The sequence below is a fragment of the Notolepis coatsorum genome (genome assembly GCF_963971535.1).
Source record: "Notolepis coatsorum genome assembly, chromosome: 4".
Lineage (NCBI taxonomy): Eukaryota > Metazoa > Chordata > Actinopteri > Aulopiformes > Paralepididae > Notolepis > Notolepis coatsorum.
Genome location: NC_140168.1, coordinates 3,964,024 through 3,990,783, shown reverse-complemented (window position 1 = coordinate 3,990,783; position 26,760 = coordinate 3,964,024). Strand labels below are relative to the sequence as shown.

Genomic DNA, 26,760 nt, shown 5'->3' with positions numbered 1-26,760 from the left:
GATGTTTTGGAAATACGTTTTGTTAATAATAACACAAGCGATGATAAGTGACAACGGGACACTCTCTGAACCATGACATAATAAAGTATGAGCTGAGCAATGCAACATATCCTTTCAGACTAGAAATGCATGTTGTAGGATTCAGGAGTTAAAGGGAAAATGCACCCTGAAATAGAATCCATGTTATTTCTATAACACTGTACAGTTCCATTTAAATGTGTGAACATGGACATAATTCTATTATAAGATTCTAGTAATATAATTAAAAGATTAATCCTGAAGCTGCTATACAGTGAATAATTCAACTAATGATAGGCCACTATGACAGTACACATGATGATTTGACCAGGATATGGGTACATTTTGCATACATTCTGATTCAGTGCTGTAAGCCTTACATATAAATACAACTCTTTTGAATGTACGGCAATAGTTCAAACAAAAATTCTACCAACCCACAAAGTCGGTCACTAATGTATTATTGTCAATGAAACGACTCCAAAAAGTTTAAATTGGTGACATCACAAATTTAAGTCTTAATGCTCTGTGGCCATATACACAAAGCTTATTTTACCCTATTCAAGAGATCTAGATCAATAGCTTGAGCTCTGAGCAGCTTTGTGAATAATGTACATTTCCAGCTTAGGGATATATATTTATCAACTGAACTGTCCAAATTGAAAATGCACAATATGAACTCCTCTATTTTAAGTTAGACCTTTTGGAAAAAAACCTTAACCATCCGCGGAGCTAATGATGCTAATGATGGAGCATCGCCGTCGGTTGTGTGATAGTAAAGGGCTAACCTTCTGTATTGTCACAGTGAAATGGGCAGTGTCGTGTGGCAGTGAAAGGGTTAAGACATTCTCCTCAGATCACAATGGTAACACAACGCCTTTGGACAGGTTACTTTATTTATTCCAATAAGTCCAAACGGCATCAGATCGTAAGAACTTGTACTGTAACCAAGTTATCACTATGCAGACCAAACAGTATGTTATACTCCATAATCATTACAAACACTGCCATGTGTATAGCAATATTCAAGTCATGTCAGTGTGTGTGTGTGTGAGAGAAATGAGCCTATCCAAAAACTAAAAATCTGAAGATAAAAAAAAAAGAATGCAGTCCCCCCACAATACATGGACCTGAACCACTTTAGAACCCGTGACACATTTTAGGAACCATAATTCGCTTCATCGAAAGCCTTGCGAGCCCTCTTCAGCTCCTCGTTCATCGTCAAGAGGTCTTTCACTCTGGCAAACTTCCTGGGGTCTTTGCGAATGAGAAACACTATGTCCTCCACCTGTACACGACCCTGGCGCCCGATGGACATGGCTTTGTGGGTCATTTCGGTCACAAACTCGATGACAAGGTCCTCCAGAATATCCACGGATTCGGTGTACGGATTCTGGTCGTCCCCGAAACCGTACATCATGCAGCGGAGCTCCTTGGAGAACAGCCTCTTCCTCTTGCCGTGGCCCGCGTCCAGCCCACTGGACCCCTCGTCCAAGTCCTCGTCGAAGCCACCCTCGTCCTCTTCCTCGGCCATGCTAGTAGCAAGAAACACATTGATTGATTGAACATTGTATTAACAGATTGCAGAATGGGTACAATACAGTACGGCTCAATACATACAATTGTTAAGGGGATGCAGACCAGAGAAAGACTTTCGTCTTGTTTACATCAGGGTCCCCCATTTTCAATTAATCTTAACATACAAGACATACAGATAAGACAGTACTGCTACATCTATACATTTATGACATACCAGATTTACAAATATACAGTACTGTTTGTGATACAAAAAGAGTCTAAAAAAGAGAGTATATACTGTACATTTGACGTAGAAACTGTACATTGGTTATCAGACGCGTGTTATCAATTGTGCTACGAATCACGCTTCTACTTAGCTACCGGTGTATAAGTGAAAAACATGCTATATTTATATATATATATTTATATTATAAAACCATTCACAGACAAGGAAATCACCTTAAATCGCAGATAATTCAGAGAGAAAATCCCACCAGTGACCAGTCTTCGTCTTCGCTCTGTTGACTTCCGGGTTTCTTCTTCTTCGTCTGTCCTGTGATCATTTGTCTCCGCAAAAAAAAGGCAAATAGAAATACTGCCCCCTGGTGTGCGTATTTCTTTAAACATCCCTTTCTCTTGGGAAACAAACAAACAAACAAACAAGTACGTCTTTGTATACAATTTCTTAAACTTGTCAGGGCTTATTTGACTCACACAACGACACCATTTATATTGGGTTGGCTTCGGTTATTATAATTAAATTAAGTAAATTGAGTATTCTCGAAGTCTTCGAAGCTTTCGAAAATAGTGAAATGCCACGTTGGCCTCAATATTTTCAAAACAAATTATATGAAAAAAGGTTATGAAATGAACAAGAATGTGATACAATATGTAATAAAAACGGAGCTCAACGCATACATGTGAATATGTGATCAGTAGAAATCCGTTTGTTTCCCCCCAATACCAAGATGGCGGCGGTCTCGTGACGTCAGAGTGTCTCCGAGAATATTCATTCCTCCCCCCCCCACCCAGAGCCCCCACCCTCCCTCTCAGTCACGAGCTCCATGGAACGCGGAAGTGCAGTGGTATATCCCTCTCACGAGCTCTATGGAACGCGGAAGTGCAGTGGTTCTCCCTCCCACCCTCCCTCTCACGAGCTCCATGGAACGCGGAAGTGCAGTGGTATATCCCTCTCACGAGCTCCATGGAACGCGGAAGTGCAATTCCTCGTTGTGCCGCGCGAGCTCGGTGACGTCACACAGAGAAGCAGTAGCGTTAAGGTTGTGGTGATGGTTGAATGATGAACGTGGCTCTACCTCCGACCAGTCAGCCGATGGGCTCCAGGCTCGGCGGGTTGACGTTCATTTATAGGCAGACATCGTTAACGTTACATAACGGGAATAACGGAACTATTATTATAACATTAAACCAGAAAAGCTAACGTTAACGTTAGCCGCGTTCGTTAGCTGAGAAAACAACGGGACCTGGCTGTCAAACTTCTCCCCTGTGTGGTGAGTCGAGCTGAACTCTGTCGACTCTAGCAGCTGCTCTTCTTGTATCACAAACACTACTGTATTTGTAGATCTAGTATGTCATAAATTTATAGATGTAGCAGTACTGTCTATCTGTATGTTATGATGCGTTGAAAATGGGGGACCCTGATGTAAAGAAGACGAAAGTCTTTCTCTGGTCTACTCTGCATCCCCTTAATTAACAATTGTGTGTATTGAGCTGTACTGTATTGTACCCATTCTGCAATCTGTTAAATAAAGTTTTCAATCAATCAATCATTTAAGTATGATCTCTGACCACTGTGTGTCGACTTGTCTTAGGGCTGATTTCATTGATTTAAATTATTTATTTATTGTGCTTATATGTATGAAATTGTTGTTTTGTAAGCTTGTCGTCGCTGTAAAGGAGGGTAACTAACCTCAGTGTATTACAAGCTGAAATAAAGCTTTGCAATGAAATGATCTGATACAAATGTTTTCTTTTCTTTTCCAGTTTTCAGCCATGGGTACTAGAGAGGTGCACAGGTCCAGTTTGGAGACGGCCCCTCTACTGTAGCTCTCTTCACTTCAGCAGTATGGCGTTTCCGGTCCAGTCCCTATGCAAGGCGGTTCGAACCATTGGCCTGGTTTTCTTCTACTATATCTTCTCCATAGGCATCACCTTCTATAACAAATGGCTGATGCAGGTAAGCACTCTGGGATTGTCAAACAGCAGCTGCCAGAGGGAGCTCCACAAATCATGTTAAACCCAGATTCGGCTCAAACAAGGGACTAAACACGTTTAGCAATTATGCCACATCGATGTGGAACGCCCTACCCACAGCTGTAAAGGAATGTGAATCACTACCCACTTTCAAAACCGCTCTCAAAGAGCACCTACGGGAGACTGCAATTCGAAACTGGCCCCTGTAAATGTCCTAACCCAACCCCCTCCCTCCAATGTACAGTAAATGTCCTATTAAACCCAATAATACACGAGACCCTCTTCTTGGGTCCAAGTAAGGTTTCGTGGATAATCCCCCCCCCCCACCCAACCACTTCCAATGTACAGTTCCCCCCCCCACCCAGCCACTTCCAATGTACAGTTCCCCCCCCCCCACCCAGCCACTTCCAATGTACAGTTACCCCCCCCACCCAGCCACTTCCAATGTACAGTTACCCCCCACCCACCCACCCCACCCACCCAACCACTTCCAATGTACAGTTACCCCCCACCCCTCCACCCCACCTACCCAACCTCCTCCAATGTACAGTTTCTTCGTCAAATGTATATACTTTCTTCTTTAGACTCTTTTTGTATCACAAACAGTACTGTATTTGTAGATCTGGTATGTCATAAATGTATAGATGTAGCAGTACTGTCTATCTGTATGTCATATATCCTGATGAATTGAAAATGGGGGACCCGGATGTAAACAAGACGAAAGTCTTTCTCTGGTCTGCATCCCCTTAACAATTGTGTGTATTGAGCTGTACGGTATTGTACCCATTCTGCAATCTGCTAATAAAGTTTTCAATCAATCAATCAATAGTGGTTACGTCATTGCTGTTTCCGGCCGGTCCACCATCTTGAAAACGCAACTTATTGCCCATTTCTAAATCGCCTCGTTTAAAACAAATAAAAGCATGAACATTTCATTGCATGGTGTACCTTTTCTGTGCGTATTCATCCACAATCTATAGCTCAACATGAAAATATTCGGCAGCGGCGGGCATTCATGCTCAGCGAACCTACCCTGGGTAAATAAAGGTTTAAAAAAAAAAAAAAAAAAAAAAAAAACATAAACAATAATGTTAGTGATAGAAGGGAACAAATTTTCTGCAAAAATGGAAAGCTTTCCAATGTTCATGAGGCAGAATTGTTACAATAGCCGATAATCCATTTCCCCAATGATAAATCCCTATACGAGTGGACCTCATGGGCGCTCCAAAGTGACGTCAGACTACACCTCCCTGTTGTTTTCTCAGTATAGGTTGAGTAAGTGTCTCTCTCTCTCTCTCTCTCTCTGTCTCTGTCTCTGTCTCTGTCTCTCTCTCTCTCTCTCTCTCAGGGCTTCCACTACCCTCTCTTCATGACACTGGTGCACCTCACCATCATCTTCTGTCTGTCCACTCTGACGCGGCATGCCATGCAGTGTTGGACAGGGAAGCCCAGAGTCATACTTGGCTGGGCGGTCTACGTCCGCAAGGTGGCTCCCACAGGTAATCAATCTACATCCGCAAGGTGGCTCCCACAGGTAATCACAGAACGAATCAGCCAGGGGGCGGCTGGGTGGCACAGCGGTCTAAGCGCTAGTCGTCACCAACGCGAGAGACACTGGTATCGAATCCGGCTGTCAGCGGTGCCTCCGGCTTGGGCCGGCCATCATACTGGCTCAATTGGCAGAGTCAGCGGGAGGGAAGCCGGTGGGGTGGTATTCTGGTCATTGTAAACAGCGACTCCTACAGGTCGGTCAGGGCACCTGCACAGCGAGGGAGGGAGATGGTGAGGGTAGTGTGAGCCTCCCACACGTTACACCTCGCCAATGAGAGTCCACGCTGGCAGGTGAAAAGAGGCCGCTGGCTGTCTCCTATGTCTCGGAGGAAGCATCTGATAGACTTCAGGGCTCCCTAGACCGACCAGTGGGGGGCACATGCGAGCAACGTCCAGGAAGGGGAGGCGGGAATTGGCATAACGACTAAATTGGGATGGGAGAAAAACACAGAAAAAACAGGAGAAGAAAAAGTGGATAAAAAAAATAAATAAATGAATCAGCCAGTATGACTGATGAAATACTGATTAGATGTAGTGATTAGGTGTGCCTCCCAGGCGATCGCCTCATTGAAGGGGACTGGGACGCCTCCCAGGCGATCACCTTATTGAAGCGTACCCAGGTCAGGGCTTTCCCCCAGAAAAAGGGTTAGGCTTGGTGGCAAGTTGTCTCCTCACGGTAGGCCCCCGATGCCCAGTGCGGACTGGCGGCAGACTAATTTCTGTGATTACGGAATCACGGATGAAATCATGGCATGGAGCATTGGAAAAAAGGTAATTAATAACGCAGATTCCACAGGGCCTTACATTCAGTTTTTGTGACGAGTAACAACCCTCTAAACTGAGCACAAAGGAGCACACCTGGCAGGGTTCCCCCCGTGCATTACAAGCCTGGCACAAGCCTATTATTTCCCCCATGCTTCGGCCTGGTGGTGTGCCAGGCTTGTAATGCTCTGGGGGAAACCCTGCCAGGTGTGCTATATATATATATTAGTGCTGTCAATAGATTAAAAAAAATTAACTAATTAATCTCACAATTTCCTGTAATTAATCTAGATGAATCTAGATTAAAAATAGCATTTTTCTATTTAAGACCGAAGCTTGTAACAGATATTTACTTGAGTAAAATCATGGAATTAATGTAAAATCAGCACAAAGAAAGTATATTTAGATTCAAAGACTATTTTAATAGCTTTCTTTGAATACAGTTTCTCTCCTGTGAAATACAAATGTTCAACAAAACCATCAACATTGACTCAGCTAGACCGCTTTCTTATATCCGCGGCGCTAAGATTGAAGATTTTTCACTCCATAGATTAATCTAGATTAATTTATTTTAATGCTTTAAATAATTTAAATTAATCTCAAATTAAAGCATTAATTTTGAAAGCCCTAATATATATATATGTGTATATCTATCAATCCAATCAATCAAATGTATTTATATAGCACATTTAAACATGACACTTGTCAACCAAAGTGCTTCACAAAGGATGCTTGGTTCACACACATACAGCTCATTATAGTAATATTCCACAATTATTACATTTGATAGTAATAATGGCACACAGTCATGAATTCACCAACATGTGCATTTGTTGATACATGCAGGACTCTTTGAGACAGACGTATGCGTATTACCGCTGCCATGTTTGGCGCGGAGCACCCGACGGGGGGGGGGGGGGGGGGGTTGGTGTTTGGGAGGGCGAGACAGCAACATCCTGGTGGTATATCAGTGTTTCCCATTAATTACCTAGACTGTGGCGGTCTAATTTCTCCCGCCACAGTTGTATAATGAACCGAAAATATTGTTTTTATAAAAATAAATTATATATATATATATATTTTTTTTTAAATATAAAGTTTGCCAATAGGGATGTATCAGTAGTATTGGCAGTGGTAGTAGTCGTAATAGTAATCCAGTATATTTTTTTATTTTCAAAAAAAGAAACCAGTTCAACACAGGTAACCACTTTTGCTTCATTTCTTTGATGGCTCAAATGTCTGCTCTAGTCTAGTCGATTTTGTGTCTTGAGCACAAAGTCCATCATAGATCTATCCTCTTTATTTTGCTCTCAAAGTGCACCAGATTGATGCATTTAACTTTAAAATGTACCAAAAAATGTATTCCCGTGGGAGCATGCCCCCAGACCCACCGAGAGGGTCCGAGGTTCACCCACCACAGTCTCACAAGATCCTGTGGGAAACACTGGTATATTATATATACATAGGTGTACGTGTACCCATCCTCTTCAATGAGGTGATTGCCTGGGAGACTACCCCATCCTCTTAACCTAATCACTAACTAATTACTCATTGGTGGGCATTTGCAGACACAATGTGTCAACTGGTGAGTCAAGTGGGCCTCCCAACAGATCTATAGTAACGCCCAACAGAGCAGATGTTCTCCTGGCCTCAGGTCAAGAGCTTCTGTACGTCTGCTATTTCTCCAGCATGCATTGCATGAGCCCTGCAAGTCGCCTGATATTCAAGTCAAGCTTTCAGGCATAGCTTCCGACTTTTATCACGGACGAGCTCATGCACACAAAGGTATTGAGATTCAGAGGACAGAGTCCAAGAGTAGGAGTAGGAGATAGTGAGCGCTTATCGTTCTCACTGAATGGTTGACCAGGCGCTTGGTGAAGAGATGCTGCTTAAAGTCCATGGTGACTTGAGATAAAGCTGATGCCTGTTTTGTCTGTGGCTGAATCTGCTGTGGTGGAGCCAATTAGGGGCTGACCATATAACACTGTTGGCATCAGAATAGCATGGAGCTGACACGTTGGCCCTGACTACACAGATATGGATATTTTTCAAAGCGGATATTTTCATGGACCGTTAAAAAAAAATCCTTGTCCACACAGCAGGTATTTTTTTTAGTTAATACATTTTTTAATACCTCCGTCCAGACGTAAATGCAGAAATGCATATAAATTGCTCCAACAAGGTGGTGTAGTGGGCAAGGCACTCGCCACCAATGTGGAGAGGCTGGGTTCGCATGTTCGAATCCAGCTCTCCACATTGTTTTCAGTTTGGCTGGTCGTCCGTACTAATACAATTGGCAGTATTAGAGGGTGGGAAACTGATGGGTGGGGATCGGGCGTTGTGGACAGCGACTCCTACAGGTCGGTTGGTGCGCCTGCGCAGTAGAATCAGGAAGTGTCGGGGGCAGCGTGAGCCTCCCGCGCGTTACTCCTCGCCACTGAGAGATCGAGCTGCGCAGGTGAAAAGATGCGACTGCTGTTACCTCAAGTACCGGAGGGGACTTGTGCTATGTATGACTTAGTCCACATTGCAGCCGGCTTGTGGGAGGCAAGAAACAGCGTTCGTGACACGGGAGGGTTGAATTGGATGATATGAAATTGGGATGGGAGAAAATATAGAAAAAGTGGATAAAAAAAAAAGAAAATTGCTCCAACAAGCGATATCTCTGAAATACTCTGAGCTGATTTTCATTGGTGGCAGCAACTGAAAAGTAAAATAATGTAATGACAGAAAATCCGAATAAGAGACAACGGACCCAGTACTTTGTTGGCGGTGTGGAAATATGCCGACAAACATTAAATATCTTTGGAACCGTTTGTGTATCTGAATCGGGAGATTATCTTCTCTCTGTCAAAATTGAAACTGTATATCTCCGTCGCATTCAGGCTGGCTGGCAGTGCACATAGAATAAGCATATCAGGTTGCTCAACGAACAATAACACTATACAACAACCATCAAATGCACTCACAGCACACACAACCACACGCACACACTCACTTTAAACAAACGACTCACTGCAGCACCCACTTACACACTTTAGAACACCTAGACACACTTTATATTTATTGGCAAAGAATTTGCACTACAACCCATACCTCAGTACACCTTACTGTAAATTGTACCTACATTGTACCTCATCCCATTTCTGCTTTGCACTATATAGTATATTGTATATTAGTATATTGTATAGTATATTGTATGGTAACTCAGTTACTTCTACTTGCATTGAACATTGTACATTATTGTAAGGGGCTGAGGGGAATGGTGATCAATGGATGCTATGTTCCTGCCTGTTGGCTCCCCCCAATGGAGAGAAGAAGACTGACAGCTGCACACATGCAGACACACACACAGCTGTCTTTCAATTAGCAATCAGCATGCCTCTCAAAGAGGACAGACCAAGAACATCAGAGGGTGTCGGCTGCTGGTCAGAGACGGAAGTGTAATGGCGTCGGTGAGAGGAGGAAGGCACGGAGGAGGGTTGGACCCGGTCGCTCGGAGGGAGAGAGGGAGAGAGAAAGCGGAGTCGAAGCATGGCGGGGGAGGGTCTGAGAATTGGGAGGAAGTGTGTCGGCGGATGGACGAGAGCATAGACGAGAGGATGCTGGCGCGGAGTTTGGAAGTTGATGACAGAAAGTTATGCGGAGAAGTGGAGGCGGCACCGGAGTGGAGGGTGGGGTCCCGTTGTCTTGCTGACATTTCGGGGGAAGGCGCGAGGTATCCGGGGGTTGTTTCCTGGATCGACGGTAAAAAGTGCCGGGTCAAGTTAGACTGCTTTATCGGTTACGAGGAGATTGATGTGGCCGCCTTGCTGATCCATGATGAACTGATTTCGCCGTTGGGAGCTGGGGCGGGTAGTGAGAGCGAGGGAGGTGTCGGTAGGGACGGGGATGGTAGTGACAGGGGAAGGGAGTCAGATGGTGAGAGTATGGAGGGGGGTGAGAGCGGGGGAGAAGGGTGGTGTAAGGTGGAGAAGAGGAGCAGGGACAGTGGGAAGGGGATAAAGAGGAAGAAGGGTAGGGGAGATAGCTCGAGTGGGTCAGAAGGCGAGGGTGGAGGAAATGTTGTTGCGGAAGTGATTCATATAGTGGTTAGGTTTGAGGGGGAGGGGGGAGTGCGGAAATTAGGGTACTTCGAGTTGCCCAAACTCATAGGTAAGCAATTAGGGGAGGTAAAGTATGCGAGAGTTTGAGGATGGGAATCTGGCCGTAGGGTGTGTTAGTATGGATCAGGTGGAGAGGGCTAGGAAGATGAGGAGCATTGGAGGGGTGGGTATAAGTAAGGTGGTGAGAGTAGGGGAGAAGAGGGAGGGGGGATGTAAGGGGGTGATAGCTGGGGTTTCGGTGGAGGTTAGCGTAGAGCGGCTGGTGGAAGAGTTAGGGAGAGATGTGCGTAATGGGAAAGTTAATGGTGCAGAAAGGATGAAGAGGGGGGCAGATAGGGTAGTGACGGAGACGGTTGTGATTAAGTTTGAAGGTGAGGTTGTTCCAAGTGAGGTGTATGTAGGGAGTGGGGTGTATAGGGTTAGGGAATTTGTTCAGAGTCCTCTGAGATGTTACAGGTGCCAGGAATTTGGTCATATAGCAGTTTCATGTAGGAAGGGACAGAGGTGTGCTAGGTGTGGCGGGGAGCATGACTATGGGAAGTGTGGGGAGGGAGTGAAGCTGTGGTGTTGTAGTTGTGGAGGGGAGCATAGTGTAGCGTTTAGGGCAGGGGTGTCAAACTCATTTTCACAGAGGGCCACATCAGCATTATGGTTGCCCTCAAAGGGCCAAAGACCGTATAAATGTTAATGTAATGTAAAATAAATGTAGCTACACATTTACATATTGTTAAACATGGTGTTTCTGTATTTATTACTTATTCAAGTTATACATATTGCATATTAATTTGCATAAATGTAAAAATATATGTTAGCTTATGTTATTTTAACAAATAATTTTAGTTTATCAGAACCCCATATTACTCCACCAATCAATGATCAAACCATTCAAGTAAAAAAACAAAGAAGAATATCATCAAATACAAGCTATGACATTAAGTTTGTTCAAAACCTTTTTGTCACAGTCAAGAGGGGCAGAACTAACAACTGTGAGCTGCAAAGAACACGTGGGACAGATGTAGCAGATGTTACAAAAACAAATGGCTGCACACAACCTTGCAGAGACCATACATCCAACTAATGGAAGATAGTTTAATTAACAGATTGCAGAATGGGTACAGTACAGTACAGCTCAATACACACAATTGTTAAGGGGATGCAGACCAGAGAAAGACTTTCGACTTGTTTACATCAGGGTCCCCCATTTTCAATTCGTAATGGAATTGCTATTATGTGTCTGCATGAACACACAACTGTAACTGTACTCAAAAATAACAAAATAAGGGTTGTCTCAGTTCACAACTATATTGGTCAAGTTTTGGGTGGGACTTGTTTGCGTCCCTACAGCTTCTTATTCAATTGAGCGAGATGCTCGGTTATGTCACACAGCCAGTTTGCATCTGACAGTTCAGACAATATTTCTTCAACCCTTTGTTACCTATTCCGCCTGGATCTTTTTTGTATTTTGAGCTGTAAAATTGTCAAAGAATGTCTGAGGAGTAAGTGCTTTTGGCTTTTTTCCTTTGTTACCTCAGATGTTCAACATACATGTATGTGTAAGAATGTGTAATAACTAAGGCTGTCAAAGTTAAAGCTTTATTAACGCATTAACCCACAATTATTTTAACACTGGTATTTTTTAACCCAATATTAATGTAATTTTTTTTTTTTTTTTTTTTTTTTTTTAATAACCTGAGCTCTTGGGGGGCCACATCAAATGACGTGGCGGGCCGGATTTGGCCCGCGGGCCGTGAGTTTGACACCTATGGTTTAGGGGGTGTGAGGTGATGAAGAGGGAGGTAGTGGTTCAGAGTGTTAGAAGCAGTGATGCCACAGATTACTTGTAAAAGTAATCCGATTACTGATTACTGATTACTCCTTTAAAAAGTAATCCAAGTTACTTTACTGATTACTTGATTATCAGAGTAACTTAGTTACTTTGAAAGTAACTAGGTTACGAAGTCGTCGTCGTTCCCCCAACAGTTTTTTTTAAACGCTTTATTGAAAGTGCATAAATTGTTTTTAACTTGTTTCTCTGCACATAACGTAAATTGTTAAACTAGTGCTTCAGCTTCTGTACCATCAAGTATGGTAAAGCAACAGTCTATGATGCTCACAGCATTAGAGCAGCCAGCCAGTGGTTGTACAAAACCAGTGTATCTATTCACATCTAACAAATGCAGGCTGAACTATTCAATTATATCAACTGTAACTATTAAATTGTTTTTATAAATGTCTCTCTATAAACATACAATCAGTCTCTCTTTAACATGTAAATTAACTGTAAATCTGGCAAATAAGAGCTTTTGCTCTGCCACCATCAAATATACATTAAGGGACTAAACACGTTTCGCAATTATGCCACAACAATGTGGAACGCCCTACCCAAAGCTGTAAAGGAATGTGAATCCCTGCCCACATTCAAAACCGCCCTTAAAGAGCACCTACGGGAGGCTGCAATTCGAAACTGGCCACCATAAATGCCCAAAACCCCCACCACCTCCTAATAGACAGTCTCCTCCCCACCGCATGTATATATTCCCTCCCCGCCGTATGTATATTTCCCTCCCACCCACCCACCCCCTCCTAATGTACAGTCCCCTCCCCATCATATGTATATACTCTGTCAGGATCTAGGGGTAACAGTACTGTATATTTGAATACCGCCTATGTCACAAATGTATCAGTACTAAATACCTATATGTCCCTATGCCATAAATGTCATGTATGTTGTGTATGTCATAAATGTCTATATGAATTGAAAATGGGGGACCCTGATGGAAACAAGACAAACGTCTTTCTCAGGTCTGCATCCCCTTAACAATTGTATGTATTGAGCCGTACTGTATTGTACCCATTCTGCAATCTGTTAAATAAAGTTTTCATTCATTCATTCATTCATCAATAGGGAAAGTCCTCCTGTACCTGAATGAATGAATGAATGAAAACTTTATTTAACAGATTGCAGAATGGGTACAATATACAGTACGGCTCAATACACACAATTGTTAAGGGGATGCAGACCAGAGAAAGACGTTTGTCTTGTTTACATCAGGGTCCCCCATTTTCAATTCATAGTCGAAGCGTCGGCTAGTGTTGTGATTCCAGATGCTTTCAATGCAATTGGATGTGCTGTTTTTAGCGGTAGACAGTATTTTGACTGAGGCTACGTTTAAACGAGCGTTTTGGGGTGGAAGTCTGAACAGAAACCGCAAAAGTCTTCTTGCGGTTTCACTTCGTTTAGACAAGCGTTTTGTAAATGAATTATCAGACGAACATAACAACGGAGCCCTGCTGTCACACGATTGGCGCATATGTCACATGACGTGCTGTGAAGACCCGCCCTACTCTGCCTCTGATTCGCAGACTGTGGATGGGGAATGTGATTGGGCCAAAGCAGAGTCACTCACAGACAGAGAGTCCAGTCACGCCGCGGGGACACATTCTTGTGTAACCCTTTCACTGCCACACCACGTCACTCCATAATAATAATAAGAAAAACAGCTCAAAATGTATTTTTGACTGTCAAACGAAATAAAATACTGCATTCCGCCTGCATTATGAATTTATGATGAGATAGTAACGAAATAGTAATGCACAGCCACTTGGACAAGTAACTGCAATCAGATTACTGGCTTTTAAAGATTAACGCGTTAGATTACTATTTTCGGGGGAAAGTAATCAGATTACAATAACGCGTTACTTAGTAACGCGTTACCGGCATCACTGGTTAGAAGGGAGGGTAAGTTATCGTATGCAGAGGCGGCTAGGAGGGTAGGACAAGGAAGTCAAGTTAGGGTGCAGGGGTTTGTAGAAGGGCAGTTGGCAGAAAGGGTAGGGCAGGAGGATAGAGAGAGGGTGTGGGAGGAGAAATTGAGTATTGTGGGCTTCGTGGCAGGGGTAATTAATACTGCGGCAAAGATTGAGGGTAGAACAGATAGAACGAAAATGATTGTTAGGATAGCGGTTCAACATTTGGGTATGGAAGGTCTGACATTGGAGGAGGTGGTTAGGGAATTGAATAAGGGGGCAGCGGGTGACCAAGGAGTATAGAGTCAGGCAGCAGGGGGCAAGGAGTGTCTCGCAGAGGGGGGCTCAATTGGGAAGTAGCAGCATTAGTTGCACTCCATGATGAAGGTGAGGGGAATTGGATTTTGTAGGAGGTAAAGGATACCAGTAGATGGCGGCACATACCCTAACAAGTGGTCGGCCGCCGTTAAACCTCAATAAGAAGAAGAAGAAGAAGAAGATCAGAGGGTGTCTTGGAATGGAGAGTGGGAGAGCTGTGGGGAGACAACCAAACCGTGAGTTAAACAGCCGGTAAGCCGGACAGCGGCCCGGCCTAGTTAAAGACTGGACTATAGCAAAGACAATTCGGTGCTTCACTGGGAGCCAGTATGATTTTTGTTTGTTTCTTAATTTTCTGTTTTGTTTAAATAAATGCCCCTGGCCATTGTCCAGCGGGGAGCTAAAGCTGTTTGACTGTGTGTTTGATTATTTGTACAACCATATTGCACCTTCCACCTACCCCTGTCTGCTACCTTTGTTACATTGGTGAAGAATGCGGGCATTGCAATATGTTTGTACAATAATCAAACATTGTTAAAAGCTGCATGGACAAATAGTAGACAGAATTGATTTTGGAAAAAAAAAAAAAACAGCATGGAGAACCTGGTGATACAGCTGTTGAAGGCCAATGAGGAGCAGAAGACTATGCACCGGGAGATCCTGGCAGAACAAAGGCAGCAGAATGCTCTCATGTATGCAGAGATGAAGAACAGACAGAGTATATACATATGATGGGGAGGGGACTGTACATTAGGAGGGGGTGGGTGGGTGGGAGAGAAATATCCATACGGCGGGGAGGGAATATGTACATGCGGTGGGGAGGAGACTGTCTATTAGGAGGTGGTGGGGGTTTTGGGCATTTACGGTGGCCAGTTTCGAATTGCAGCCTCCCGTAGGTGCTCTTTAAGAGCAGTTTTGAATGTGGGTAGGGTCACAATTGAACTGCTGAAGTCAGGAAGGACTGAGCGACCAGCGGCTGGGAAAAACAGGAAAGTCCCAGAGAAGGCCCGAGTGTGGGAAAAAGAACCAGAGCGAGAAGACCAGGTGCTGAGACGCAGACGGTTCCCAGTGCTTGGGGATATGAGGAGGTGCTTTGAGTGTGGAGAGGTGGGACACCTCGCCTGGGACTGCCCCACAAGGGATGAATCCATGCCTACTGCGGCCTCGGCTGGTGGAGGCTCAGGGAGGCCTTGCCACCTACTGGACTCCTGTTTGGCCACCGAATGCTCCCCTCCCCACATGGTGCCAGTAAAAATAAATGGAAAGGATGCAGGAGCACTGGTGGATTCAGGTAGTTCAGTCTCACTGGTCCAACCCCATCTCCTTGACCAGCTGGAACCTGGTGAGTCGATACCTGTGTCCTGTGTTCATGGGGATACCAGGGAATATCCTGTGGGTAAGGTTCAGCTCACCACACCTCAGGGTACCTGTGAACTGAAGGTGGGAGTGGTTCCCTGTCTCCCCGTCCCGGTGCTGGTTGGCCGAGACTGCCCCCTCTATGAGAAACTATACCGGAGGAAAAAGGTGAGCGAGAGAACTCAATATACTCGATGTAATGTAACCTCAAAAGGACGCAAACGTGTACTAACTTCCCCAAAGGTGTATTCCCCAGGAGGAGAGGCCTCCAAGCTGGTGTGTGTTGCTCCGGAGAACGATGACCAGAGCTCCACAGGGCCCAGCTCAGAAGAGGAGTTGGAGAACCCATTTGCTTCCTTTCCAGATGAAGTGAGCTCAGGGGAAGCCGAGCAGGGAGCCCAGCCCTTACCCCGGTTGAGAGGACAGTTTGGTACGGCCCAGTTGGGGGATCCCAATCTGCTGCATGCTCGGAGCAATGTGCAAGAGATAGAAGGGAAACTGGCTCCCGGGGTGAGTAAACTCTCATATCCCCATTTTCTGATAAAAAATCAACTTCTCTACTATGCTCAGATGGTGGACCGTCAAAAAAGATGTTTGCTAGTGGTGCCCAAACAGTATGTGTCCACAGTTTTACACCTGGCCCACAGCCATGTCCTCGGGGCCCATCTGGGGGTCGAGAAGACCAGAGACAGTATCAGGGGACGGTTCTATTGGCCAGGAGTGGTAAGAGCGGTAACAGACTACTGTCGCACATGCCCAGAATGTCAAAAGATGGCACCAAAACCCCACTTCAAAAATCCACTGATACCATTGCCGATTATTGAGGTGCCCTTTGATAGGATTGCCATGGACCTAGTGGGACCGCTAGTGAAATCTGCAAGGGGACACCAATATATCCTTGTTGTCCTTGACTATGCCACCAGGTATCCTGAGGCCATTCCTCTCCGGAACATGACAACGAAGGGCATTGCACGGGAGCTGCTCCAGATGTTCAGCAGAGTTGGGATACCCGGAGAGATACTTACGGACCAAGGGACCCCCTTTATGTCTAGGATCATGAAGGACATGTGTCGGCTCCTCAAGGTAAAACAAATTAGAACTTCAGTATACCACCCACAAACGGATGGTTTGGTCGAAAGATTTAACAAGACTCTGAAGTCCATGCTCCGGAAAGTGGTTGATAAGGATGGCAGGGACTGGGATCAGTTGCTGCCTTACCTCATGTTTTCCATTAGAGAAGTACCACAGGCATCTACAGGATTCTCACCATTTGAACTCCTGTATGGAAGGCAACCAAGGGGCCTACTTGATGTGGCTAGAGAGGCCTGGGAGGAGCAGCCCAGCCCACATCGCAGCCTGGTGGAACATGTGGAGGTGATGCGGGACCGCATGAAGGTACTGTGGCCAATGGTAAGGGAACATATGTCACAAGCCCAGGAAGCCCAAAGACGGGTCTATAATAGTGGTGCACAGCCACGTGAGTTCCAACCTGGGGACAAAGTGTTGGTACTGGTACCCACCACTGACCACAAGTTTCTGGCCTCCTGGCACGGACCATATGAGGTGGCCGAAACGGTAGGCCCAGTTAACTACAAAGTGCGCCAGCCAGGACGCCGAAAGCCTATTCAAATCTATCATGTCAACCTGCTTAAGATGTGGTATGCCAGAGATGTGCTGGTATCTTGTGTTTCTCCTTGTGTCTTCCCTTACTCCTCACCAAGGGATGAAGGTGTCGAGGCGACGTATGGGCCAGGGCTCTCAAAAATGCAGCTGCAGCAGATGAAGGAATTGGTGCAGAGAGCCTCAGGTGTGTTCTCCAGTGTACCAGGCCAGACCACCCTGGTGGAACACCACATCCAGACAGAGCCGGGTCGGAAGGTGAAAATGCGGCCTTACAGAACCCCAGAAGCCACGAGGGTCATCATTGAAGAAGAGGTCAAGAAGATGCTGACACTGGGCGTCATAGAGGAGTCCTATAGTGAATGGGCTAGCCCGATCGTCCTGGTCCCTAAGCCAGACAACACAAAAAGGTTCTGTAATGATTTTCGGAAGCTTAATGAAATATCTAAATTTGATGCCTATCCCATGCCTAGGGTTGACGAGCTGATTGACCGGCTGGGGGAGGCCCGGTACATCAGCACCCTGGATCTAACCAAGGGGTATTGGCAGGTGCCTCTAGCAGCTGACTCCAGGGAGAAGACTGCATTTGCTACCCCCACAGGGCTGTACCAATACACTGTGTTGCCCTTTGGCCTGCATGTAGCCCCAGCCACCTTCCAAAGGCTAATGGACAAAGTGTTGAGACCTCACCGTGAGTATGCAGCTGCATATCTGGATGATGTGGTAATCCACAGTGAGGACTGGGAGAGCCACTTGGACAGGCTTGCCGCGGTATTGGAGGCTCTCCGCAAAGCAGGTTTAACAGCCAATCCAAAGAAGTGCAAGCTTGGTTTGGAGGAGGCTGAATACCTGGGTTTCACCATCGGACGAGGAAATGTGAAACCACAGGAGCGTAAGGTTCAGTCTATTGAAGAGTGGCCCCGACCAGCAACTAAGAGACAGGTAAAGACATTCCTGGGACTTACCTCCTATTACTCTCGTTTCATCCCTAACTACTCCTCTATAGCTGCTCCCCTCACAGACCTAACCAAAGCCACCAAGCCCCTCATGGTGGAATGGATGGAAGGGGCAGAGAAGGCGTTCCAGGGTCTCAGAGAGGCACTTTGTGCACGGCCCGTTCTGGTCACCCCGGATTTCACGCAGGAGATGATCGTGCAAACGGATGCGTCAGAGGTGGGAGTAGGAGCCGTACTCTCTCAAGAGATACGAGGTGAGGAACATCCAGTACTCTACATCAGTAGGAAGCTGAACCAAAGGGAGCAAGGATATGCTACGGTAGAGAAGGAAGGACTGGCTATCAAGTGGGCACTGGAGCGTCTCAGATATTATCTGGTGGGCCGACATTTCTCTCTCGTAACTGACCATGCACCCCTAGTCTGGATGTCCAAAAAGAAGGAGACTAATGCTCGAGTCGGTAGATGGTTTCTTTCCTTGCAAGAGTTTGACTTCTCTGTGATCCACAGGTCGGGAGCCAAACACGGGAACGCAGACGCCCTGTCCCGGAGGGATGCCCTCTGGACCTTATTTGCCTCTCCCAAGCAGGGACTGAAGGGGGGGGGGGTATGTAAGGGGCTGAGGGGAATGGTGATCAATGGATGCTATGTTTCTGCCTGTTGGCTCCCCCCAATGGAGAGAAGAAGACTGACAGCTGCACACATGCAGACACACACACAGCTGTCTTTCAATTAGCAATCAGCATGCCTTTCAAAGAGGACAGACCAAGAACATCAGAGGGTGTCTTGGAATGGAGAGTGGGAGAGCTGTGGGGAGACAACCAAACCGTGAGTTAAACAGCCGGTAAGCCGTACAGCGGCCCGGCCTAGTTAAAGACTGGACTATAGCAAAGACAATTCGGTGCTTCACTGGGAGCCAGTATGATTTTTGTTTGTTTCTTAATTTTCTGTTTTGTTTAAATAAATGCCCCTGGTCATTGTCCAGCGGGGAGCTAAAGCTGTTTGACTGTGTGTTTGATTATTTGTACAACCATATTGCACCTTCCACCTACCCCTGTCTGCTACCTTTGTTACAATATGTACATATTGAACACTTGTGTCTACGTACGTGACTTCTATTTTATACTTATTTTATTTTATACTTATCTTTTTTGTCTAGCACAGTCTCTGGAGCGTAACAGAAAGAAGCATTTTGTATAAAAGTATTCTGTACTTCTGTATGACAACTAATAAAGAAACTTGAAACTATATTATTGAAATTCGTTTTCTCTAACGAACGCATCTAAATCAGATCAAATCAAATTTATTTATAAGGCCCGACAACACACGTTAATGTCCCCATGGGCTGTACAAGTCTTCTTTAAACAAGTCAAGAAGAAAACATAACAAGTCAAGAACAGAACAAGAACACCATAAGGTCCAACAAATTTAAAATAAATGCAAATAAATGAAAGAATGCAAGCACTCCCAGACATACCCCACGCGAAGGTAAGGAAAAACTCACTAAAACCTAACGATAGGGAAAAATGCTCCACAGGCAGTGTGGAGGAGAGAAACCTTAGAAGGGCCATTCAAGGGGGGATCTCCCTTCTTAGATGTCGGTGATGGTAGTGTTGCAGACTAACAGTTGGTAAGCATGCACTAAAGTGTGTAGTGAAACACAGATGAGTGCATGCAATAGCAACTGAACATTTTGAAAGATTAAAGATGGAGCTGATAGCGATAGCAACTGAACATTTTGAAAGATTGAAGATAGAGCTGATAGCGAATCTATTTGAGGCACAGGGGCGGCGCAAAGAGGGTCGCGTCCTCCCCGTCTTAATCACGGGACATTCAACACTCCGGTCATTGCTCAGGGACAGCCGGAGACAGGGAGATGGGGGGCGGCGCAGAGAGGGTCGCAAACTCCCTGACATCATCGCGGGACATCCGGCACTCCGGTCACCACTACGAGACCTCCGGAGACAGGAGGGCACGCAGAGGGGGTCGCATCCTCCCGGCCTTCATCACGGGACGTCCGACACTCCGGTCAGCACTCCAGGACAGCAACTCACAGGGGGACAGGGAGACGGGACAGGCGTTAGACAGCTCATGTGATTGTAGTGGGCGGACATAGCAATAGATACAGGTGGTAAGCATATATGTGAATGGAGTAGATATATGAAGTAAGCATATTATGTGAATAGAATAGAAGTACTTAACCCAGCAATGAAACCGCGTTGACACATCAGTTGACAGGACCACGGACAGACGACGGTAAGTAACTGATCCAAGGCCTCGGTGGTGCATGTAGAACAGTCACTGCAATCTTGGCCAAGACCCCGAGGCATCCATCACCTTAGTCAGCGCTAGGAGACGGGCACTCAGAGAGATGGGGGAGGGAAGGGGGGGGGGGGGGGGGAGTTAGAGAGTTCCCATGTTTGTGGTGCTGCAAAAAAGCAGACATGGGGGAAAATAAATCTACAGTATTTCTATATTTCATATCGTTTCTCTATCTACTCCAGTGCGCCGTCAGACAGATTCGGCCATCAGACAGATTCAACCGTCGTCAGACGCTGCTTGAGTCCAAGCTATTTCCGCAAAATAGCCACTCTATACAGTGGCTCCCTGTAGGTTTGAAACATAATAATATGGAAATAAATGACGGTTATTTTTTAATTTAATTTAATAAATTAAAAAGTGTTTAATATTTCATCAACTAAAATATTTGGCCGCTGCCCTGGGCCGGGCTGTGTACGTGTTCCTCTGACGTACTTCCGTATTTATCATCATCATCTTGGGAGCTCTGTCAAGTGTTCCATCGTGATTAACTACATTATAGTGGGGCAGATAAGCTCATAATATGGAATTGGAAGGTATTGTGCATTTTATGAAAGAAGCATGAAACGTTCTACAGTGTTTCTATATATACCATGAAGTTCGTTTTCAGACGTGGAAACACTTCTGAATTGACCTCTGGAACTTGTCAGAGGCTGTACACATTTTGGACTCTCAAAAACATGTTATTTCTTTACTTTTTTTTCCAGGCACAAAGGTATTATATCAAAAAGAAGAGTTGTGGAACCCACTGGTCATCATAAAAGTGCTTTAATAGATTAAATCAGCTGTATAGGATATGGCAATTGGGTTTCATGTCATACAAACACAACTCACACAAACACAAAGACTCAAAAAAGGACTTTCAACAATATGCGTGTTAAATTTGATTGAACAGTTGACATCTCTTAACCTACCCTAGTTGTAGTAAGTAGTACCTGCCCTACAATGACATTATTAGTGAGGCCTAACAGTCTCCTGAGCATTTCGGGAATTACCCCAGACCAATCTAAAACCATACTCATATTCACCACGGTATAAAACGGGAATGTATGGCTGAAAAAACTATTTCTTTTTCACATATTGAACGATAGATACTCGATGTCAAATGGGCCATAGTATTGTATCCATAGCTATACTATAGAATATAGTTATAGCTCTACAAACAAGGTGACTCAGTCCTATCTTTTAAAGCGTGGCAATGCTACCATAGGGCCATGGCTAATCCCCGGCAGTCAATGAGTTAAGAGTCTCTCCTCTCTCTCAGCTCTGGCCACGGTGATGATGTCATGATGATGTCATTAACACTTTCAGTGCCAGGCCGTGTTTTCCTTTTTACCCCGTTGATGCCACGGTCCACGGCCCATGTAACGTTAATATCGCCTAATCTATGTTTTAAATTATGCTATGTGTCTAATCTGCCCATCGCTTATCAAAGAATCATTTTCCAGTCAACATTGGCAACGCAGATTGTGTTTTTATCGCTTCATTTCCTTTTTATAGCATTTTGAAAACCACTCGGTTTCGAAGAAAAAACAACACATTCCCTGATAATCGCCTTTTACTGGAATATTCCAGAACGTTATCATTTGTCGGTCTATTTATGAATCGTTTTCAAATAAACGCTAGATGGTCGATAGTATATGTGTGCGCACGCTCGTGCCGTGCGCTGATAATCGCTGCTATTATTTCCTCATGGCTTTTACAGTGAAACAGCCATATCACATATAGTGGAAACGCTTATATCTCCTCGAAAACGAGTCTGATTATCCTAACACTGATAACATAGATTCCTTACCTGACATCAGATGGTATCCAAATGGTATATTCCAATTCCTGATCACCATTCGAAAAAAATCGTTAAGTATATTGATCCAACGTGTGTACAGTATAACCCATGATCGCCGCGGCTCAGAGGCCCCAGAATGAACTCTGGTAACTCCGGCTGCATCAGTGGACTGGAAAATGTGGACTGGAATATTTTTTCCCCCCATCCATTTTCATTGAGTCCATTCCAAAAGGGTGATTTACCATCTGGGAGACGATAGGGGGCGCTTTTTTCACATCTGATCGCCGGCGGCCCCTGGATCTCTAACGGTAGGCTCGCGTGATGCAATATGATTTCAGATTGCTAATAAAAAAAATTCAAAAAAAATCCCGAGAAAAGCCGCGACGTGGCTTTCAACGTCACAATCGTAAACCCGAGATTAGCCGTGAGTGGCGCTCAAAGTGTTAAGAGTCTCCTCTCTCTCTCTCAGCTCTGGCCACCGTGATGTTGTCATGATGATGTCATTAAGAGTCTCTTCTTCTCTCTCTCAGCTCTGGCCACGGTGATGTTGTCATGATGATGTCATTAAGAGTCTCTTCTTCTCTCTCTCAGCTCTGGCCACGGTGATGTTGTCATGATGATGTCATTAAGAGCGTCTCTTCTTCTCTCAGCTCTGGCCACGGTGATGTTGTCATGATGATGTCATTAAGAGCGTCTCTTCTTCTCTCTCTCAGCTCTGGCCACGGTGATGTTGTCATGATGATGTCATTAAGAGTCTTCTTCTTCTTCTCTCTCTCAGCTCTGGCCACGGTGATGTTGTCATGATGATGTCATTAAGAGTCTCTTCTTCTCTCTCTCAGCTCTGGCCACGGTGATGTTGTCATGATGATGTCATTAAGAGTCTCTTCTTCTCTCTCTCAGCTCTGGCCACGGTGATGTTGTCATGATGATGTCATTAAGAGTCTCTTCTTCTCTCTCTCAGCTCTGGCCACGGTGATGATGTCATGATGATGTCATTAAGAGTCTCTTCTTCTCTCTCTCAGCTCTGGCCACGGTGATGATGTCATGATGATGTCATTAAGAGTCTTCTTCTTCTCTCTCTCAGCTCTGGCCACGGTGATGTTGTCATGATGATGTCATTAAGAGTCTCTTCTTCTCTCTCTCAGCTCTGGCCACGGTGATGATGTCATGATGATGTCATTAAGAGTCTTCTTCTTCTCTCTCTCAGCTCTGGCCACCGTGATGTTGTCATGATGATGTCATTAAGAGTCTCTTCTTCTCTCTCTCAGCTCTGGCCATGGTGATGTTGTCATGATGATGTCATTAAGAGCGTCTCTTCTTCTCTCAGCTCTGGCCACGGTGATGTTGTCATGATGATGTCATTAAGAGCGTCTCTTCTTCTCTCAGCTCTGGCCACGGTGATGTTGTCATGATGATGTCATTAAGAGTTTCTTCTTCTCTCAGCTCTGGCCACGGTGATGATGTCATGATGATGTCATTAAGAGCGTCTCTTCTTCTCTCAGCTCTGGCCACGGTGATGATGTCATGATGATGTCATTAAGAGTCTCTTCTTCTCTCTCTCAGCTCTGGCCACGGTGATGTTGTCATGATGATGTCATTAAGAGTCTCTTCTTCTCTCTCTCAGCTCTGGCCACGGTGATGTTGTCATGATGATGTCATTAAGAGTCTCTTCTTCTCTCTCTCAGCTCTGGCCACGGTGATGTTGTCATGATGATGTCATTAAGAGTCTCTTCTTCTCTCTCTCAGCTCTGGCCACCGTGATGTTGTCATGATGATGTCATTAAGAGTCTCTTCTTCTCTCTCTCAGCTCTGGCCACGGTGATGTTGTCATGATGATGTCATTAAGAGTCTCTTCTTCTTCTCTCAGCTCTGGCCACGGTGATGTTGTCATGATGATGTCATTAAGAGTCTCTTCTTCTCTCTCTCAGCTCTGGCCACGGTGCTGGACATCGCCCTCTCCAACTGGAGCTTCCTGTTCATCACCATCAGCCTGTAAGTATGTGTGAGAGACCGTGTACCTGTTTCTACAGGCTGCTGGGCCATATGGCCAAAACACAATATCATATCACAATATATCGTTTTCATGGTTGGTATTTGACAATATAGGGTTTTCCAGTACAAATGACATTGTGATATAATGACATCTTTACATTGTAAATACAATTGTCATGGTTCTGTTTCATCCGTAATGGTTTATTGTGTTAAAAAAAAATCTGCTCTTTTAGATCCAACGGATGGTTATGAGAAAATTAGACAGTCAGGCTTGTGTTTGCTATAGTGACTAATGTCAATAAAGAAGGCACACTTCTTAGCATGAGGGATCATTAAAAAACGAACATAACTGAGTTTTTATTTTGTAGTAGTCTATATGATATTCAAAGTGTCTGTGTTTCTCTAGGTCCACCATGACCAAGTCTATTATGATATTATGATATCTTATAGAATCAAGAGGTTTATTTGTCACATACATACCAGGGCATACAGTGAAATGCGGGTGGTCATGCCCGCATCGATTGTGCAAAATACAATAATAAAATAGGCATAGAAAAAATAAAATAGATAAAACACAAGATATGCATGGGAAAAAAGGACATGCTAGGTTCCTGAGAAACTGTTCTTGCAGCGTGTGACCGCAGGCGCTTGCCTGACCGCAGCAGCTTGAACAGGCTGTTGTTGGGGTGGTGAGGGTCTTTCATAATTCTGCAGGCTCTGGATTTGCACCTCCTGTTATATAAGACCTGCAGGGGTGGTAGTGCAATACCCGTAGTACGCTCTGCTGAGCGCACCACTCTCTGGAGGGCCTTCTTGTCCTGTGCCGTGCTGTTTCCAAACCAGGCAGTGATGTTTCCAGTCAGAATGCTCTCTACAGCTCCTGAGTAGAAGGACTGGAGTATCTTCCCCGATACTCTGAACTTCCTTAGCTGTCTCAGGTGATAGAGGCGCTGCTTCGCCTTTTTCACCACAGAATCTGTGTGTGTTGTCCATGTCAGGTCCTCTGTGATGTGGACCCCCAGGTACTTAAAACTGCTCACCCTGTCCACGGTAGCCCCGTTTATCCACAGTGGTGTGTGTGTCCCCTGCTGTATTCTCCTAAAAATCCACGATCAGCTCCTTGGTTTTACCAATGTTCAGGAGCAGGCTGTTGTCCTGACACCAGCGTGCCAGTTCATCAACCTCCTCCCGATAGGCCTTCTCGTCGTTGTCAGAGATCAGCCCCACCACCACCGTTATATATGATATTCATGTTTCTCTAGGTCCACCATGACCGAGTCTGTATATGATATTATGATATCTTATATATGATATTCATGTTTCTCTAGGTCCACCATGACCAAGTGTATATGATATTATGATATCTTATATATGATATTCATGTTTCTCTAGGTCCACCATGACCAAGTGTATATGATATTATGATATCTTATATATGATATTCATGTTTCTCTAGGTCCACCATGACCAAGTGTATATGATATTATGATATCTTATATATGATATTCATGTTTCTCTAGGTCCACCATGACCAAGTGTATATGATATTATGGAGGGATGTTCGATGTTGGCTTTTTTACCGATATCCGATATTGTCCAACTCTTAATTTCCGATACCGATATATGCAGGTTTTCCCCAAATTCCCCCCCCCCCCCAAAAACTGAATAAATTCAGGTTATTAATTAATTAATTACATATCTCTCATCGTGGAATTAACACATTATGCATACTTTTGACAATAAGTAAAATAAGAATTTGTTCTTACTTGCTTGCCTGGGTAAATAAAGGTTAAATAAATGTAAATTTTTTTTAAAAGAATATGTTTACCAATACCGATAATTTCCGATATTACATTTTAATGCCATAAGACATCCCTAATATTATGATATCTTATATATGATATTCATGTTCCTCTAGGTACACCATGACCAAGTCCTCGGCGGTGCTGTTCATCCTCTTCTTCTCTCTGGTCTTCAAACTAGAGGAGCCGGTGAGTTCTTCCTCCTGCTCCTTCTGTCGTCTCACATCTACCATCACACATGTGGGATTAGCGTGGCGGACAGGGGCGGATTTAGGATTGTAGGAGATCCGGGGCTTAGCCCAGATAGGTGCCCGTGTTTTTTTTTTTTTGGGCAGGCAAGGGGTGGTTTGGAGGGGGTCAGGCACGACCCCCCCCACGGCAGATATTTTTTGAATTTAATGAACCTGTACGTGCAATTTCCTGCAATATAGAGCCTTCAATCTTGACCAATAAAGCTGCTCTTTTCACTATAAAACTCAGTTAACCATAACGTAGTTATGGTTAGATTTATATATTGGGGGGGGATATATTATATTTTTCATATGATCAAAAAGTGGTGGAGCAAGAGCATACCTTTGCTCCCCCAAGTTCAATAGTGGGAGAGCAGAGATGCTCCGAATGCTCTTATGGCCAGGCATCTATGATTCACTGATACAAAGTAAAATAGTGCAGTGCAATAAAATTGTTAGTAAAATAGA

The 26,760-nt window shown here is 44.7% G+C and overlaps 2 protein-coding genes across 2 annotated transcripts in view; one reads left to right on the top strand and one right to left on the bottom strand.

Annotated features, from left to right (window-relative positions):
- Positions 1 to 13: 13 nt before the first annotated feature.
- taf13 (TATA-box binding protein associated factor 13) lies at positions 14 to 2,101 on the bottom strand. Its single transcript, XM_084312807.1, has 2 exons — positions 1,996 to 2,101; positions 14 to 1,553 (listed from the first exon to the last, which is right to left on the bottom strand). Exon 2 carries the CDS (start codon positions 1,550 to 1,552, stop codon positions 1,178 to 1,180), a length of 375 nt encoding a protein of 124 aa, XP_084168933.1. The 5' UTR covers position 1,553; positions 1,996 to 2,101; the 3' UTR covers positions 14 to 1,177.
- Positions 2,102 to 2,892: 791 nt separating this feature from the next.
- The window catches only part of LOC311227597 (solute carrier family 35 member C2-like), a gene marked incomplete at its 3' end in the record, with an annotated part of 64,082 nt that continues 40,214 nt past the window's right edge, over positions 2,893 to 26,760 (top strand). Inside the window, exons 1-5 of the mRNA XM_084313317.1 lie at positions 2,893 to 3,047; positions 3,541 to 3,733; positions 5,099 to 5,249; positions 24,197 to 24,260; positions 26,179 to 26,251. Coding sequence (XP_084169443.1) covers positions 3,623 to 3,733; positions 5,099 to 5,249; positions 24,197 to 24,260; positions 26,179 to 26,251 — 399 coding nt within the window. The 5' untranslated portion in view covers positions 2,893 to 3,047; positions 3,541 to 3,622. The remainder of the gene's footprint in view (positions 3,048 to 3,540; positions 3,734 to 5,098; positions 5,250 to 24,196; positions 24,261 to 26,178; positions 26,252 to 26,760) is intronic.

Coding starts and splice junctions, on each gene's coding strand:
- taf13 (XM_084312807.1), bottom strand. CDS start 1,552: ATGGCCGAGGAAGAGGACGAGGGTGGCTTCGACGAGGACTTGGACGAG.